At 39.9% G+C, this 20,423-nt stretch overlaps 1 protein-coding gene across 1 annotated transcript in view; it reads left to right on the forward strand.

Moving 5' to 3' along the window:
* Window positions 1-5,531: 5,531 nt before the first annotated feature.
* Window positions 5,532-20,423, forward strand: part of spred1 (sprouty related EVH1 domain containing 1) — a 28,337-nt gene continuing 13,445 nt past the window's right edge. Inside the window, exons 1-2 of the mRNA XM_077731414.1 lie at window positions 5,532-6,391; window positions 18,282-18,552. Of these exons, the coding sequence (XP_077587540.1) occupies window positions 6,360-6,391; window positions 18,282-18,552 (303 nt within the window). The 5' untranslated portion in view covers window positions 5,532-6,359. The remainder of the gene's footprint in view (window positions 6,392-18,281; window positions 18,553-20,423) is intronic.

Genomic DNA, 20,423 nt, shown 5'->3' on the forward strand with positions numbered 1-20,423 from the left:
TTTACTCCAGTCTGCGGCCCAACCGAGCATGGCTACAGTGTCTTACAAACCACAGTAGAAAAGAAGGACATCGGCACACTCCTATTTACGGTTCTGCCAAAATTTATGGGCTTGTTTGTATTGTTTCTAGGTAGCTGTTGTGTAAATACTAGTTGGCAAGTGGCATCAAAATTGCGCCCGCCTTCACCGCATGTCAACATTACCCGAACTACGGCACCGCAAAATTCGAACATGTGACGTTGGTCGGCCAATATTTTGTTCGAATTTCCAAAACAAATGGATAGGAAATCCTGTTAAGTGAACTAATTCAATTAGTTCTTAAAACTTCCTCAGTGCAGCCATGTTTGGAGCCAATATGCCCAATATAAACTAGTATAAAGTAAACAGGTTTAGTGGTGGAAGTGTTTGTCAGATGAAATCTTTCAGTGCATTATTAGTTATTTTCTTCCATTGACGTTGATAGGTGTCAATCAACTTTGAGTTTAAACTGATTGAATGTCAACAAATTGTGAAACATTGAAATTACATGGCCAAAAAAACAACATTATATGCACTGCCAGCCACTTCCAGTTCATTCGCTAGTAGCCTTTAGTTATTTTTTTTCAAGGAAATCTTTTATTTGACTACAATTTATGATTATATACTGTATAACTCCAGTTTGGTTATTCACTGGCTATAAACTGTTGGTCAATGCCCACATCATGTTGCCACCACAACCTGAACCTGAAAATAAAAGCACCCAACACACACACACACATACCCAGTGGCATATGTGTCTTGTGGGGGGGGATACGTGTGCATGGTGGGATGTGTGTGTACTGTGCACACTAGAGAGAAGAAGTAGAAGAAGAATGAGGCCTCGGCCACATTCCAGCCCTGCCTCCTTGGGCGAGAGAAGAAGGTATTCAGCATTCCTGCGCCTGCATATCAGGCCAGGTGCATTCCACAGTGAACACAAAGACACACACCCGCCGCACACATGTTCTATTCAACCTTACCTTCTCCGTTTTTTTTTTTTTAATGTAAAAGCAGAACTCCTAAAGTTGGTGGGCCTTTGCAGTATGAATATTTTATCAGAGAAAAAAGGGTCTTCTTTAGTCCAACTTGCTTAAATCATCACTAAGCATGAAATTTAAGCTTTTTCATTCATATATGTAATGCAAAAAAAGGATTAGATTACATTGAGTGGACTTACACAATTGTCACGGCAAAGAGTAGCCAGTAATTATTCACAAATTCACACACAAAAAGACAGTTTTTAATGAATTTATCATGTGGGCAACGCAAATTAACTGGCTTAGTTCCTTTCAACTGTGAGGCAGACTGAAAATTTACCAAGAGTATGAACAGATGTAATGTCAAAGATGATCTGTTTCTCTTTCATTTGTGTATGATTGAGTCATTTGCTCATTGCGTGAATTTCATCAGTGCCTGGTTGAGGAGGCCAAGCTATTTAAAGCGTGTGGTGTGAATGTACAGCTACATTTGCTATGAAGTTTATACCCCAGTTGCAATGTGCCGCGGTGACTCACACATGACGCAGCGCACGGGGGTGGCGTTATGCACATTTTTTAATCCCGACATTCGAGGTTTTTATTCATTTATCTGGCCATTCAAATTCCCTCTAGGTTTTCAATCAAGGCAACCAAATGTGAAGAGTTGGGGAGGTAATGAGAGTGGGAATTTCTGTTGATGCTCTTCTTGAGTCAAAGTCATCGGTAGACTTGCATGGCATTGAGAACAAAAGCGCCATTCAGTTTTTTAATGTGCTGCTTCCCCCTGCACACAAGTTGCCTGTTCCAATTGGACAGGCACGGGACCCTAGACTTGACGAGATGATTCCTCCTTCACCGCCATGGTCCCCTTCTTCTATTCCTGTCGTTGAGCAACCATTTTTCTCCATTCTTCCACATCTAAACGTATTTGTATCCAATTTTTTCAACTTGTCTACTCTCCAATCCTCTCTGGGCTTAATTTTCATCAGTGAAGAGTCTTCCTGGTTGTCAAATTGAGTAGAGAAAGAGGTCTATTGCTATCTTTTCTTTTTCTGCCTTCAAATGTCACCCCACCAGATCTGACCTGAGTGGTATGTTCCATAAAGGAGGACTGCAGCAGTTTGTGTGAACCCATTGTTTATCATCGACCTTAGCAGGGGTCACTTCCTGCAACTTATGTGTCTCAACGCCGGACCCTAGTCTTTCTCAGAGTGTCTGTTGGCCTAAAGGTCTCACCCCCGACCCCTAGCTCTCATGCATCTGAGTCGGAAAATCTCAGACATCTGAAAACAATCAAATAATCTGGGTACAATGCATCTCTTCATGGAGGAGTGCTGCTTGTAGTCTCCAGATGAGCGGGAGAGGATTAAGTGGAGGAGGCCCAAGGGGGGGGGGGAGCAGCTGAGTGGCGGTCTGGCCAGTAAAGTATTGTTCTAAAAAGTGTGTGTACCAATGGTTGACATTATGGCCCACATTGTTGACGTAAACAAATTAATCCCCTCTCGACCAAAGAACCAGATTGTAACTGTAAGAAAGCGTTAACCTTTGTCGCTAAGTAAAAAAAAAAACAGCACCTTCAGACATTTGCAGCCTTGGAGGCCAACAAGGGCGTAGTATAAAAAGCAACTAAAGAGGGGAGTTAATTTATTGTTCATTTAAGTGTTTTCATTGTTTTATGTATTTCTATTTTCACACCAAAAAGACACTTTGTGACATTTTGATGTTTTCGGATATCAAATATCTCCCTCAATTAGGCTCCATTATGAAAAAACAGCTGGTAAATGTGATATTTTTTTATAGTGCAGACAGTTTTGTTCACAGTCTTGACTGACAAGTGCTATGAAGTCTGATGGTAAATGAAAATTAGCATTAGTAACATAAATGGAACGCTATTTCTCTATGCAGACATTTGTTTTGTTCAAAGCATTACTTTCCCTTAAAAAAATGGTTGACTATCGCTCATCAACTGTTTTTTTCCCTTTGTACACCTAGTACTTCAAACAATAGCCTCACCACACCCCTCAACCTACCAACTGCATTGAGTAAATAAACTAGAAACAGTTTTGCCTCAAGGGGATTTCCTGGTTATGTTGTTTTCCCACACTTATCCTGAATTTCAAGATGATATGCTATCATAATATTTTAACTGACATTTGAAGCTTTTACATAATAACCCAGTTTGAGTGGAGCCGTTATTTTGCAAGCCTGTTTTTTTTTTGTTAAAACTGAACCCAAAGCAAGATGTTCACTTGGTCAAATGCTTCAATTGCAGCAGTCCGGCTCATTAGCAGATTGCGGTGGTCAGCATGCGTGCCCTTCTTCCATTTGTCATTGCATAGACATCTGCAAATGCTTCAACATGCCCCACTTTATACACGCACACACACACACACACACACACACACACACACACACACACACACACACACACACACACACACACACACACACACACACACACACACACACACACACACACACACACACACACACACACACACACACACACACACACACACACACACAAACACACACACACACTCATGCTGCTCCCTCTCGTCCCCATGCGAATTGTAAACAGTAATCTGCGACTTCCCCTCCAACATATTCATTTATCCCCTCAATCCTGTGGGTTGTACCATGATTACAGGGCAGCCCAGTGAAGCCTCCCAAATAAACACCCCCTCCCCCCGGCAGCACCAGGGCCCGTCCACCTCACCCTAAACACTAGTTTCCCCTCAGTTGGATCGGGTTTCAATCAAACCCACGCACAGCATACAAACAATAGGAAGTAGAAGGAAGTGGGGGGTCATCTATCCTCTCAGAAAAATGTCATGAAATCGTCAAAAAGGATGCCACATTTGCCTCAACTCAATTACAAAGTATGATTCTTCATAGAGCCAGTTTCAGATATATCGTCATTCAAGTGCAGTGAATAAAAAGTTTTTAAAAAGTCCCCCAAAAAATCAGCAATTCCATTTCTGATGATTATTTTCACTTGACCATTACATACTAAATGAAGCACTAACATTGACCATGAGAATTTGCTAATGGCCAACTAACTATGGAGAAAGGTCATTTCCTAACATTACACATTAGGCCTGGATTTCCCTTAAAGGCATATCAATAAATTGATGTTACTCACAGATGTCACGGTACTGTGCCTGTGTACATTTACAAAGGATGAGTATTTCAATTTAGTTTTATTATATTCTTTCAAGGGAAAGTAAAATGCATCATGATTAAATTCAACAAATGTAAATTTGGGTCCAGTTCAAACCTTCTTATGCACCACTTTGGTTTTCAAATGCTCACAAAGTTAACTTTCTGGCTATTTACAAAACGTAGAACATCCCAAATATGTGTTTTCCTCAAGGGCATTTCAACTGTCTTGGCCTTCCATCTGAACCAACATCCTTGATCACAATCACAAGACAAACTTTACCCGTGTACCTACAAAACAAAGACAATACTGCATGACAAACAAAGGTGTTGAATGTATCACACAAATGAGTAAATGTTATCCTTTTTAGATGGTCACACTTTGTAGAAAGGCAGGCAATTATTAATACATACCAATTTATTACTGTTATCGGCACCTAATTTCATTTATATCTGCCAGGTCATTTGACCTATTGACCCCAAATCAAGACAACTGATGTGTGATCACTCCCTGTTTATTGTACATATTTCGGTTTTTCAATGTAAAACTGCTTCTATGAATTATACTTTTTTTTTTATTAGACTCTAAGTTACCCCTAGGTATGAGTGAGTGGGAATTGTTGTCCATCTCCTGATTGGCTGGGCAACAATTCAGAGCATCCTGGTGCTGGGATAGGCTCCAGCACCCCCCGCGACCCTTGTGAGGATAAGCGATTCAGAAAAGGTATGAATGAAAGTATACCAATAACTCAATGGCCATTTGAGGTATTAACACCAAATCAACACAAGTTATTTCATGTTTATCTTTCACTTTTTGGCTTTTCATTGACAACTCCCTTCATTAATGACGCTGTCCAGGACCTGAATGGTGACGTCACCATTTGCATTTCATTATTAAACGTACAGAAACAAATCAATGGAGTCATTATATTTTCATAATTGAAAGAATGGCGTTGACAGTATACCAACAGCTCCATGGCCATTTGATGTATTGAGACCAAATCAATACGAATGATGGATGATTATTTCATGTTTATCTTTCACTTTTTGCCTTTTCATTGACAAACTCCTTTCATTAATGACGCTGTCCAGGACCTGAATGGTGACGTCAGTGTTTGCATTTCATTGTCAAATGTACAGAAAAACAATCAATGGTGTCATTTTTTTATTGGTTGAAAGAATGGCATTTATTGATTAATATGGCATCTTTAAAGTGTATTATATTGCACATCAGGATGCGAATGAGAGCGAAATGAAGTCCATTGACACGACTGGGATTCAACGGTGACGTTGACGCGTTCTTTTTTCCCAGTTCATGCGCGCGCCCGTCATTTCCTGCCCCTTTACCGTAAAAGCTGAAGTAAGAAAGCAACCAAAAATGAAGTGCGGCTGGCTTGACTTCGCAAAGAAGAAACGACGGCTCACTTGACCGCAGTCCTCCCCATGTTGAAAATGGAGTTCGACTAACGCAGATGTCCACCAACTTCTGAGGGGAAAAATACAAAACTATTTTTTCCTTCCCCTTCTTACAAGCATTTGTGCAGGAACCCCACTTTTTTTTGGGACACGACTATTCCTCTTCTCTCCATCCCTTCTCTTGCGTTCCTCTCCAGGCTTCGAGGTTGCCTTGAAGCGGACATTACTCGGACACGTTGGCGGAGCAAGGCTTTTTCCAACAAGGCGCTGTTTCAAGTGTCGTCCCGGAGCGCTCTCAACTTGGCGAATGGATGCTCGACTGTCAGCTACGACTAATACACGGCCAAACGTGACGGGCTTCAACACTTTCTGCGTTTTTTGAGGATATATTTAAACACGATCAAGCCCTTTTTATTTATATATAAATAAATAAATCAAATCTTCGCACCCCTAACCCGGAGTTTGGTTGGAAAGGAGATGGGCAATTTCACCCCATGGTTGGATCTTACTTCCAAGAAAAAGGCAAAATTGTTATTCTTTCTCCTCGCGAATTAACGGCTAACGTTAGCTCCATTTCTTTCCTTTTTTGTTCGCTTTTTTTCCTCCATCGTAGGGGGGATCGTTCAGACGCTTTTTACCGAGCACCCCACCCTGAATAAACAGCAAAGTCAAAGACGGTTGGGTTGTCCGTATGTGGAAGAAAATGGTGAATTTTGTGCTATTTTATCCCGCCGTCATAGCGCCGTTGATGCTAGTGCTAGGACTCGGATCTCCGTGAGGAAGAAAATGAGTGAAGAGTCAACAAATCCAAACAACGAGTGAGTATAAATTCTAACGATCTAAGCCCGTAACCATATTTTTATCACCCCTAGCATGTTGCTTGTATGCATTCATGACGTGTGGCGATTCATGGACACGACACGGGTAATATATGAATGTATTTTTTTGAATGGCGTGTCGTCATGTGTAAAAATCATCAACTGATCCTCATTTTGGCATAAAATCCGTTTTTAAACCCACAAGAAGACATCTGTTTTTAGCACATAATAGACAGTACAAGGGCGAAAACGCCATTTTTCAGCATTCATACGTGAGTAACCGCATATGCATAATAATGCGGACATCGTCACCATTGTGCAAAAGAAAAAGACATTAAACGTCTTCAAATGGATCTTTCATTCCCCTAAAGGCGGAAGATGGTCTGTTTTTCTTCAATCAGACTCATTTACATACTTCCATTCATAAAAAAAATCTTTAAATGCGCCCCTGAATGCAACAAAAGCTCCGCGTAAACTTATCCAAACACGGCGGATATAAAAGGGATAATTGACTTGTCTTGAACCGGTTAGTGTTGTTATTTGGAAGGGATTCATGGGGTGGATATGGTTTTACACGGCTGATCTCTTGTGTGCCCTTGTTGACAGTCAGTGAGAAATATCTGCTTCGGGAGGTGCTGCGGTCACATGATCTCCTCCATTCATAAAGTACCTGCCAGGCCCCATTCACATTCAACTGTACGCTGTTTCGCATTGCAGCTTCGGTCACACAATGATCACATTTCCTTTTCACGCAATCTCTCCTTCATTGTGTGCGTGTGCGCGCGCGCGTGTGTGTGCGTGCACGCGCAACGCATCAACACTCTTCTGTCTTTTGATAATGTATTTGTCACAGAGGAAGTCATGTGTTGGTGCCTTTTTTCCCCCTTCTTCTGCCCATAGCCGTTTACACTGTCACGCTTTTAATGTGTCAAAAACAGCCATGTTCCCAAGCTCTCTATTACGGGTGTCGTTGAAGGTGGGGTGGCGGATGTGATGCAGAGGGGTTTTGTCCTTGAACTACACGTTTATGTAACAAACCTGAATTTGAAGGCATGTCCTTTTTGGCTTCCTGTACTGGAATCCAAGGTCGGATGTGTGGGAGAAAAGGTTCAGGGGCGATGGTATTAAATCGTTTCAAACAAACTACAGTTTGTCCGTCAGTGTGGGTCATTCATTCAGCTTGCAAATCTACAGACAGTTCAATGGAAGACAAGGGGGGGATGTTATGACAGGATACCTCTTTCCTGCTCACAATGGACTGAGAATTTGACATTTCTTGGCTAAAAACGTCGTCGTGTTGCCATAAGCTCTCAACCTAGCTGCATCTGTATCTGAACACCTACCGATTTTGCGGGAATTATCAAGGGGAGCCATTTTGAAGACGTCGTTGAAGATGTCTAGATGGAGTAACATGGCAAAGCTGCAGGAAAATTCTCAATGCATACATGATTATATGGCATAGTACAATGAAAATCTTCCCTTTTTTTTTACTAATTTAATAAGTGGTTCTTTTTTATGTCTTTTTTTTCATATTGAAACACCCTCACCTACAGTACACCTCATTTATTCATGCCTTAGGTTTTTGTGACATGTTTACACAAAGATTTAAAGCTTTGGGAGTTGCCAAGAATAGTTCTTAGTCCAGTGGGCGTTTTGGTGTCATGATAGTTGGATATATAATCACCAGCAGTGTTTCTTCACACATACGTATGGCAGTCCTTTACAGTTTTTTTTCTCCTTATACTGCTGCTGTTAATGTTAAAATGTTACTTAAACACTGACTGTTCAGTTGATAAAGGTTTTATGACGGCAACAGTTTGGACTCTGGAATGAACTGTTCTAAATTCAATCGATGTAACTAGGAAATGGTTTTAAAAACTCAATCTAATGGCAATCACACCCATGTCAAAGAATCAATGTTATCTTACTCTTTGTGGTGCTTCATTTATGTAATAATATACATTTTTGACACTTTACTAAGACTTAATACACATTATGAGATCCGGTCAGAGACTGGATGGGTTGGGTGTGACCTCCAAGCTGAATTTTGCCTACGTTTGCTAGATAATGTGCGGTGGTTTGTTCCTGTATGCATGGTCGCCGCAGTTAAGATGGCGAAGTGATCCAAACATTGTTGCTAGGATTCCACCACCTGTCTTTCCTGAGTGTATGATTCATAGAATTGCAGAGGGTGCGGAATACACAATGTTGCAGCATTGGTCTCCATTATTTTCTCCCTCTGCCTCTTTTTCTTGTGTTGATTTCATTTTGTAAACTAACATTTTTAATTCCAAGGAAAGAGTAAAGGTTCACTGATTGTTTTTATTCCATTGATTTCTACTACATATATAGAACATATTTGATGGCACTGTACTGATCATATTCAGTAATTGTTGATTGTGGTAAAAAAGAGAAACCACTACAGCGCTTTTCCCAACATAAGATTGGGGTGTCTTAATTTGAGATGATACGGACATTCATGATTTTGTGGCTACAAACGGACACAAATACTAAAAACATACGGCTCAACTCCTTCTTGTCTTATTTTGATTTGATCAGTTCATATTTTGGGCCAGGATGTAAGTCTGATTTTTACAAAAGTACCCATTGGTGAAGCCAATCCAACACCATATTGTAAAATTCAATAACAATGGCAAAAAAACTGTAAGATCCTTAAGTAGAGTGTTGTTGGACCTCTATTTAGGAATTTCCAACATGTTTATTGCTGCCTTCGATGTGGCATGGGTTTCTCAGGTTGCCATGGCACCATTCTTTGGAGCTATAACCATATAGCAGAGAGGTGGCATTAGAAAGGCTATGTATAAGAAAAGCAACATCCTTCACTTTCTATTAATATTCTGACTTCATCTGGATTTTGATGAAACCACGTTCTTACTACTTGTTTGACGTTAATGTATCAATCCCTTCACTGCTCGTGTTACCTTCAAACTGATCTGTTAATTTGGGCTAAAAATCAGTTTCATACATTTGGTTTTCCATGATTTTGTTTTGTTGCCAGTCAGGTAGACTCTGGCGGTCCCTCTCAATTCATCTTCCTATCTGCATGATTGATTTGACAGCTCAGCATTTTATCTGCCATGCGGTTATTATGACTTAATCACCTATGGCTGTTTTGCTCTCTCATTCCTGTGGCGTCGTTTTCTAAAAACATTCCTCCCAAACAGCCCTCATTAAGTCATGAAACAACATGGAAAGAAAGCTACTTCAGGCACAAAAGTTTTTTACCGACCTGGGTAATTACTAATATCCTGTGCTCGTCTTGTGATAATTTCCTGTATTTTTACAAAGTACATCTTTGGGGTTGTTGTTAGTGGCTAGATGTGATCTTGAACACGTGGATTTTTGTTAGCTAATCCAATCTGGAAACATCTTTTATGATGTAGATATGGTAGTGTAATGGTTTGCTTCCCAAAAGAATAGCGTCACTAGATAAAAGTGAGTATTTAATGTTTGACTTCATTTCACAATTGAACATAAATACATATAATGTGTCAGACCATATTGTTTTGTTATCCAACTAACTATACGCAATTTTTGGACTATAAATCGCACAAACCCAAGAGATGAGGCAGAAATCTGAGATAGTTTTTTTGCCTTTAAAAAAAATTCAACAATACAAGCTCTGAAGTCTGAATGAAAAAATAAAAGTCGTAAATAACACTTGAGTATAAGTCGCAGACCCTACTAAACTATGAAAGTGTGCGCCTTATAGTCCGCCAATTTCAGTAATTGTGCCTACCATTTGCATGTTAAAATAAACTGCAAAGTAATCACAAGTGTACAAATACTTACATTGCCGGCAGCACACTTTCAAACACTTAAGTAAATGTACTCTAAAAAAAAAAAAAAAAACACAATAATAGTCACATTCATACACAAACAAACCACAACTCATGACAATTTAACACAGTCGGCCTACTTTCCCCTGGCCACTTTCTTCGTTTAAAAGATATAAATGTTCATAGTCACGGCTACATACTACAGCATGTAATTTTGGCCTTGGATAGTACGATCACCGACCTATTGAGTAAACATACTACACAACACGTTTAAAGATTGACAATATTTTTCATACAGATGGTGTCAATGGTTGAAAAATAAACTGTAGCTGGACATCATGCATGATAATCGGGTCAAATGAGAAGTTTCTGTGTGATTCAATATGAAATTTAATGACTAAAGGGCTTTCGACATTAGTGTTGCGACTATACTACACAAATGGATCATTGCTGAATAATCGCCATATCCTCCCACGGTGTCCCGACTGTCCATCCAATCTCAAGCCCATAACTTAGTTGACATACACCATGTGAGTATTTCCCCATAGTGAAACTAGCAAATATTTTGAAAGCCACTTCGTAGAGCCCACTGTTGCAATAAAACATTTAGCGAACTTTATGGAAAGATTGTGACAAGCATATTTTCTTTAACATTCGTATATCTTTATGTAATATTGTCTTAATCTGGTGTCATTTGACCTAAAAACTTTGCAGAACAACATAACAAGTTCGAAAAATCTTTGTTCGCTTGAACGTTAGTGGATATCTGATGACATTTGTGATTATTAATTGACTTAACTTCTTTACTTCAGCCATACAGTGTTTCAGAATCATTTGCTCTCAGATGGAGGGGCTTCCTAAAGTTATTTTGCCAACACAATATTTATTATCCAGTGTCTGCTTGTTCTCGAGGCTGCCACGTGATTGTTTTGGGTGATTAACGGCAGCGGTGTTCTGAGTAACCAGACTGCCTGGACTGTCTGTGACGGAGAGCATATTCCATTCCCATGGTTGGAATTGGGCCTGGATTTTGTGCATTTTTAAAAGCCGAGCCACTTCCTCTTTGCATTTTTCATTTCCTCTTTCAGTATTTTAAGCGCTTTAAATGTCAGCACTGTTGAGGGTTCTTTTCTAAACACCTCTATGCTTTTTTGTGGGACAGTACCACGGTAGAAGAACATCCCAGAGTTTTTGTCTTGGTCATAGAAAGCCCTCTGATGTGCTTAGGGCCTGTGAGAAGCCGCTTTGAGCAATAAGCTCCTCAATCGTGGATATTGTTTGCAGTTGTGCTGCATGTGGGGAACATGAAGGCTGCGCCTTGTTGCAAGCTCTTTGCTCACAGCTGGTCTGAGGTGGTTCTTTCCTGCGAGGCCACAGACATAAAAAGGCACAGATGTAAATCCTAAACCTTGTTTCTTTGATTGAGTTCCCCGAACTCTTTGAAAACAGGAAAGGGTTTCCATGCGTGCCAAATGTATATGTTGCTGGGATGTGTTTCTCAAGAGATGGGCCATCTTAAATCATCATCACCATTATGAATTCTATTTAATCATTCAATAATTTTTTAGGGCAAGATTTTCATACTTCCAGTATTTTATTTGCTCCTTTTTGTTATATATTTATAATTTTAATCAATATGTGCAAGTTTAATGATTTATGGCTTCAGGATGAACAGGTAAGTGTATGGTTGAAGCTGGTAGTGGAAAACATATGGAACCTAAGAAAACTTTAAATCTTGGAACATTGGGTAGCAAGGCATTGGAATGCCATTGCAAATCGGAAAAGCAAAATACGGTCATAAAATGTAAGCGGCTAACGCCGTCGTGAGCCACTATTGCTTCACATTAGGAGCCGGAGCAAACCGGTTTGCTTCAAAGAGCTGTGAATAAATTCATATACATACTTTACAAGTAATTCCCGGCCTCCCATAATCCTCCAAATTGTTTGTATATTTTTTTGGTATCGATGTCAAATTGGTCTTAAGTTGTATTCACTAATGTCTTTATAAAATGCTTAAATTTGGCTTGTTGAAACCTGCAGCAAACCTGGTTTAACATACCAAACAATTTGGAAACTTGACAGCATAGATATTATCGCCTCCATCTCGTTTGTGGTTTATGTTCAAGTAAGAATTTCTATTTTGGGATTGATGTTTTGCATTTTACACACTTCCCCTGATCATGTATGCTGAACGTGTATGAACAATTGCCTTGAGAAGTTGACTAGCTCAGCTTGCATGTTTCGACAGCAAACTCGATAAGCTCGATCAAACTGCAAGTTTGCTGTTTGAAGCCAACTAATGCATAATATTGTCCCTTATTTGCTTCAAGACACAATAAACAATCCCTTCTGCTGAGTGAATTATTGACAGTCGACGATTATGGCAATCCCTAATGATGGCATTGCCGGTAAACAGTCCAATTGCAACATATCTGTCACCTCACTCACGCAGTACACATTTTTACAATGATATCTGCTATAGGAGGTTGGTGTTGGCTAATGCTTAATCCTTCATTCTTGTATCTTCCCATTATTCCTCCTTACCCATTGCTATACTTATAGAGAAACTACAATTAGAATTATGGTCTCTCCAGACTACGCCAACATCAAAGTAGAGCATAAACAATATGCAATAGTGGAAACTTGTGCTTCCTCTACTGTTGGTTTTTTTTCTCTTTCGGTAATGTTAGTCATAAGATATTAATTTACCAGAATGCGTATGTCTTAAAATAAGATCTACTTATTCTGTGGCTTTTGTTCCTCAGGCTTGGTGTTTGGTTGATATTTTTTGGGGAAAAACAATGATACTTTTCCAATAACACTTGGTCTTCATTTTACATAAGCACTCTTAAGTCAATTTTAATAACATTTAATTTAATTTGCCCTATCTGTTTGGCCAGGTATTGACTGGACTATCTAAATTGTATATATTTTTTTTCCAATCAATGTGAAGAAAAACTATACCAGGACGAGTCTACTCTAAACCTTGGACTGATTTAGAAAAATCTGCAGTTTATGTCTACATATCATGGTGCATTACAATATATTGGTCCTGGTGAATGAGGCTTACTTACATGTGGTAACAATTACCTGATTTGTGGACGTTATCATATTTCTTTCTATTGTGTTGAAGGGTAAAATGTAGTTTCTTTGTTTAGTTCAGTGTTTTTTTCCCCCTGAGTCAGTTGGTAGCTTTGGTTGAATGTTCTTGTGAGGGAGATGACTCACCAGCAGCCTCGAGGTGTTGCAAGGAGATACAGCAGCATTTCTCTTTCACTTCTCCTTCTATAGTCAAAGTCAATTAAGCTTTCAGCACAGCTAATAAAGCAGGTTTGCTCACACGGCCTATTTTGTGGGCGTTGTCCAATTACAAATTCAGCTTTTATTAATGGGTAACATAAAGGACCCCTATGAGCCTTCTTGTTGTGGCTCTTGTCATAATTTGCTCTGCATCCATGTTGGGTCGTGCCATTTGTTTAGCGCTGCCCTTCAAGTTGGCTGGTTATTTAAGGGGTTTGAACCGTGGCTAATTAGGTAGCTGGCGACCGCACTGCTGGAATCGACAGTCGCGGCCCAGATTGCATGTTGTTTATCTTCAATAATAAACTGTCGTCTTAGTTTTCTTCTCGCCTTTTTTTGCCTTGTTAGTTGTGCTTGATTTTATTCTCCAACCTATTTTAGCGTTTAAACTAATTTTACCTCCATTTACTTACCAAGATCTCAATAAAGGATAAGCTCCAGAAATCGGATTGTGATAAGCACCTTGTTTATTTTACCAATGATATTTTAATGAATTTCTTTGCGCTCAAAAGCTTAAGTCCTACAAGCCAAATCTGTCTAGTGATACTGGACAACATTTCTGATAAAGCAATGGGAGATGGAAAAAGTTTAAGTGGGGGGACTTTTCTCCCTTTTTTTCTGATGTTAATGAAAGGAGGAATGGTTTTCCAGCTTTTAGCTTGCAGAGTGTGTCTCCCCTGCAGCATGCTCCAGTGCCTGGACATTGTGGGAGTACAAAATTCTAGGCCCGGGATCCAATAACGTGAAATTTCAGCAGAGAAGCAACCATTGTGTGGCAACAGGCAGGCAAGGGAGGGGTCTTGGTAAAAGGGGGAGACAGAACGGAGCAAAGGGAGGGCGACTTGGCCAGCTCCCAGGGCTCAGGCCACATCCTTTCTCTCTCCTCTCATTCGTCACTCCTCCTCTTCCTTCTCCTCTTCATGTCTTTCTTTCAGTGCCCCCCTCTTTCCATCCACCCACCTCTCACCATAGGGATGGGAAGCCAAAGACCAAGACACAAGCAAAAGCATGATGGCATACTGGGGCCTAGTGAGCCATGGGCCAGGGCGAGTAGACAAACGGCCACTTTGTCCACTTAGGAAATGCTAGTCCCAGGATCTCCCTTCTCCGACACACACTAGAGCAGCCGGTCTCGAGGCACTGGCCTGCTTGGTCTGCACGTGCTATATCATCACGCCCTCACTTCACCACAACGTCCTGCTTTGTCTTCCTCTTTCCCCTCGAAATCTCTTCTCTTTTAAATACCGTCAGTTCTTGTGCTCTTTGCACTCACGTTTTTGTCAGAGTAAATGTTGTATTTGTTCATTAGCGTGTATAGATATAGAGGGAGGGCTTATCTGGGCACAACTTTTCCTTTTGTACAATTGTTGAGATCATGTTGTATAATGTTTAAGTTAATGTTGAACAAAGGCCTCATCTTCAAAAGTAAAATGATTTTTGAATCCATTAATCAAAAGGCTTAAATGGTTCCATAAATAAGGACATTTATTTTAATTGTAGGAGTATAATCAAGGGTGTAACAATTTTGGTGTGGTTCTCAAATGAGTACCAGAGGTTGTTTGGCACGCTTATTTTCCCCCTGTTTCAACATCCTCAAAAATGAATTGAAAAACACAACTGAGGAAGGCACGTCCCACTAACGAGATCCGGCCCATCTATACTTGGTGACATGCCCTGGCTGCCTTTAGGAAATCAAAATGAAAACTGAAAATATGCACTTCTCATTATTTTAATGTGCATGTGAGTTGGCAGTACAAGTGAACAAGTAAAGCAACTTCACTTTATTGGGCCAAATGAATGAAACTATCCTGTAGTGACTTTTTCCCAACTATTCCAAGTCCTATTTCTGTACTAAACAAATAATGTTTACAAAATTGTAATGCTGTGAAAATATATATGTGCAATAGAGATAAATTGGGCTTAGACCTGTCAAGGCTGATATCAACAAGTGTATCTAAACTATATAAAATGGGCGATGTACCCGGTGACTAATTGGGGCACGGCGTTTCCTATAGGAAATACGATAGTCAAATATCTCCAATTTCTTTAATGCAAACGCCTCATTTCAGAAAGGCAATGAAAGCCTGCGTACATCCTTTTTTGTGCATAGAAAAGGCTCTATTCACATTTAGTTGGGAACTGTTGACTGTCACCTTGGTCTCCACCCTGTTCCCATCCGCTGCCACGTCCTCCCCCACAGTCCTCCATTAGTACATTCTCACCCTCCCTCCCTCCCCTCCGTTCCTCTGTTTTTCTCTCCTGCTTTTGGTCGGAAATGAAGTCAGTCATCCAGCAGAATAACTTGGAATAATTTGGAACTAACCCACCCCCCATTCAGTGCACTCACAGACCCAAGCCAGCTGATGTGCTTCCGCTTTCAATTGTGTGTCCAGTGGACTGTGTGCTCTCAGTGAGGGGTGTGCAGGACAGCCTTTGTTTGTACCATCCTGGTCCAACTTTTCCTGTCTGTTGATGCCTTGTGGATCACACGTGGGGGAAAAAGTCAAAGACATGAATAGATTTGACCACGTAAGCCCCTTGTTTTTAAGTCTATTCCTCTTATGGGCCTTTTACTAGAATGGAAGCAGCATATTAACTTTCCCATTTTGGGGTTCCAGACCCTTATCCCCCCCTCCTTGTTAGTGTCTGTGCTGGCATGTGTGAGATGGTACTTTTGAAGGGTCAGGTCCTGGTCATTGTGCCCTGGTCATGGATGAGCGACACTGCCGCCTGCCTTCTGTTCACCCCAGGGACCCCTGCTTGACTGACAGCCCCGCCTGCGCCCATCACCCTCCATATTCTTTATTGAAGTGGGAGGACTCTAATAGTTGCTTTAATTCTAGGTCATCCTGAAGTAAATCGGTCCAAAATGCATTTCTATTGTCATGAGGCCAGGAGTCGTATCGTAAAATGGAGCATAGCCTCTGGTTTTGTAAAAAGGTGTGGCCAGATAGGATAGTCCAAAGGAAGTTGTTGTTCTCCTACTCCTGGCTTAGGCCCATTTGGGAGCGGGCATGTTTAAATATGAATGGAGACAGGGCTCATATTTGGAAAGCAAGCACTGTTATAATAATCTAAAGTGGCAAACAGAACTAATAGTCAATATATGCTTGAAGTATTGGCTTGGTTTGGCAATGGCAATGTAATGGCAAGACTAGAAGATGCTTCATTTATCCAAAACAATTTGAACTTGTAACTAGAAGATTTAAAAGCGACCATTACTATGGTGTTTAAACTTTGTTGTACTCTTTATTTTCAATCAATTCTATTAAATTATTGTCAGCTTTCATATTGTTACTTGGTGATATGATATAATGTTATTTAGGTTGCAGAGCTTTTTATTTTTTATTTTTCCCCAACACAAATCCAAAAAGAATGATGGTTTGTTTGTTACAAAATTAGCCACCGTAATCCATCTGTAATGCAGATTTGTTCAGGATTTTTACTTTGATCACAATTTTTACTACTGGAATTGATCATTGATTAGATTGCAATGCGCATAGCATATCATATTAAATGAGTTTTAATTCAGTATAAGCCCTTGCTTTGGAAAGGTCAGAGTTTTCTTTGAGATTTAGAGTTTGTAAACAAAGTATCCTGTGATGATCTGATGATCTCCTGTTTGTTGTTGAGAGTCCTGTCTTGCATTCAAATAAATTGTTATAACAGCAGCATTGCAAAAATATTTCACTGTCTGACACTGGCGGTTTATTAGTATCATTTATGATTTGCGGAACTAACCTTTCTGATGCAATGGTTGAATTGTTCACTGATACTCCCAGGACTGATCTTTGCCAAGGGTGTGGAGAGCTGGAGAACAAAGGTCTCCATGTTTAGTTGAGGGGGAGTTAAAATAGGAGTGCACCATGGTACATAACCTGTTGTCACTGACTTTTTTTCTAGCCTTAAACCAACCCTTTTTTTTAAATATAGGCCATCTATTGAAATACACATAACATCAGAGTTTCAGCATTTTCTCATAAGTAGAAATATTCAACAATCACATTCTTTACTTAGTCGTCTACTTAATATATTACCAGGAGTCCATGCAAAGCCCTGCCCTTTAGCACACCATGACCTTTGTCATTTCTGGTGGCCTGATGAAGTTTTTCTTATCTAATCAGTAAAATATCTGACTGCATGTGAAGATGCAGTGAGGCAACCGGGTTGATCAGCCAGAAGAAAAATAGAATTATTCTTATTTACTGTCAACTGAAGTCCCAGCACCTGCACAGTCTTACAAGCTTAGAATTAACTTTTCGAATTTTTGGTTGGAAATGATGTGAGTTAGAAAGTAACATTGACCCTCACTCATTTTCCCTCGGTTTATACATACCGTGAAGCAGTGTACAGCTCTGAGTTAAGAATACTCGCTTTAGACCTTGTATCACAGACTGTAAAAATAAATCCAGTGAATCTGTGTCCCTTTTTATCTTCTATTTTTGCTGCTCTAGTGCCTAACCTTGAACTTTGTGGCAATCATATTTAGGATTCTTTGTCAAAATTTGCATATGTGTCCAATTTGCCATTAAAGGTCACTCACTGCTTTTTTTTAAAGTTTGAATAAACATGGGTTGATATGTTTGACTGGAGAATGCTCCACTGTTCTTGATGTTGACCATATAATTTTAAGTGTATGTTCAACTGTGCATAAAACCTAAATCATAAAATAGTCATGCAACAATGTTCAAAGCACATGCATTTCATATAATTTCAATTTGTTCATATTTGCCGTTTGGACAGTCCCAGTCTCGAAGATTCTAATGTTTGCTTCCTCTTTCTTTTCGCAGTGACAGTTATGCGCGTGTGAGAGCAGTGGTCATGACGCGAGATGATTCCAGCGGTGGGTGGCTGCCCTTAGGCGGTGGCGGCCTCAGCTGTGTTACCGTCTACAAGGTCAGCCAGGCGGAGGACAGCGGCAGTGCCCACAGTGGCGGAACACAGGGAAGCACTGGCAACCTCAGCCCTTGTAGCCCTAGTCCGACGCCCAGCCTTAGCCCCAGCCCCAGTCCCACGGCGGTGGAGTTTTACATAAAGGGGGAGCGGCTCAGAGACAAACTGGTAAGGAACACTTGAACTAGAAGTAGTTGTAGATCACCCTTTGCAGACTCCACAGGATGTTGGAAACTTTGATTTGTCCCTTTGAGATTTGAGTGCATGTTGATCACACAACTGCTATGGAATAATGGTGTCTGATGTTTTTGTGGGATGGAGAATATTTGTGTTTTCACAGTTATGAATTAATTTTTTATCCTTCCACTTCCACAACAAATGGCCCTTACATTACTTCAGTGATATTTTATTCATAATAGGGTGCTTATTTTTGACAATTTGTCATTGTGATTGGGCTGTTTAATGACTGGCATCTCTGCATTCCCTGGCCTGGTTACTTTTTACAGCTTTAAATACAATAAAATGCGCAGCTTAAAGATAGCTTGTTAGGGTTGTGTGATCAATGAATTCACTTAAGAAAGTCTACCTGTATTGTGAAAGATTTGCATTCATCGTCCTCCAATGTGTATATTTTTTTCCTTGCGTATTTACTCGTCATTCATTCTTTCCTTGGAAATGGAAATATTTAAAAGGTTGGGATGCATTCTTCAGCAGCCCCTTGGCCTCTGTCACTCTCAAAGGCACTCAACCCGGAAGGATTGTTCAACTTGCCTCTGTGGCGCAATAGGAGTGAACTGTGTGATGCATGATTACATCATCTGAAGGAAGGGCCGGTTACTCAGTAGCAGAGTATGATGGATAAAGGATGTGGGAAACCAATGCAGTTAAAAATAAATGAAATATATAATGGAAACATATGCTCACTCTTGTAATTAGTACCAACCAAATGTGTGTCTGAAAATTTTCATCAGCACTTGGTCATTTGTGGTATGTATAAACACGCGACAACAAATTTAGTCCAAAAAACTTGAGACAGTCACTAATTATTGTCCTTTGGAACATATGGCATTGTACGTTTTGTCGTGACTTGAGACGTTATTGGCGTCCAAAATGAGTCTCCACTCTATTTGTAAAGTTGGAGTACAGTATATAGTGTATGCTTCATATGATACAACTCGTCACACGCAGTCTTTACTCGTAATATCTTTTGAGTTGAAAAAAAAGGGTTATTTTTGACTATGAGTCGCCTTCTCCCACTCTTTGACGTCATCCATTCTGGTTAAGTGACGCCCTTCTCTGACAAATACGCAGAAATCCTCCACGTTTGGAGCATTGGATAAAGATGTGAACATTTACAACTGTCATAATAACATGTTGAAATCATAGTACTTATGTCATAGTAAAAAAAAACTTATTTCAGTGATACAACATAGAAAATAGTATACTAAATGATATAATTATTATTTAAGGTGCCAACGCCGTTTTGAAAGCAATTTTACCACCCCATTTGCTAGCTTGTCTGTCTTTATGCATGGTGTCTTTTCTTATATATATCTTTGACGAGGAAAAAATGTTGGATTATTCTTCACCTTAAATCCTTTAGATAAGAGTGCAGCTATACCGCCCTGGATAAGACTAATTAATAGTCCGTGTAAGGAGAAAAAAAAACTAAATTTTCATGCTGCAGGCAAGAAATCAATCAGCACTGTAATCATGTCATAGTTGATTGTGTTCCACCACTGCATTGATCCAAAATCATTCATGTCAGCAATTTGATATGTCCAATTTATAATTCAATTCAACGGATAATTTAATCAGTCCATTGAAACAACACACATTTATTCTAGGCAGAAGATCCCAATGGAATCCTTATTTCCAATGCAGGAAAAAGTGTCAAGTGTTTTAACTGCATATTGCAGAATACCATTCTACTCACAGGTGCCATCCTGCGTTTCTTAAGACAAGAACATTTTCACAACTTCAACACCTCAATGTATTCCTGTCCGCTTGCTATTCATGAAAGGCTCGGAGCCTTTTCA

Source organism: Stigmatopora nigra, chromosome 13 (genome assembly GCF_051989575.1).
Source record: "Stigmatopora nigra isolate UIUO_SnigA chromosome 13, RoL_Snig_1.1, whole genome shotgun sequence".
Lineage (NCBI taxonomy): Eukaryota > Metazoa > Chordata > Actinopteri > Syngnathiformes > Syngnathidae > Stigmatopora > Stigmatopora nigra.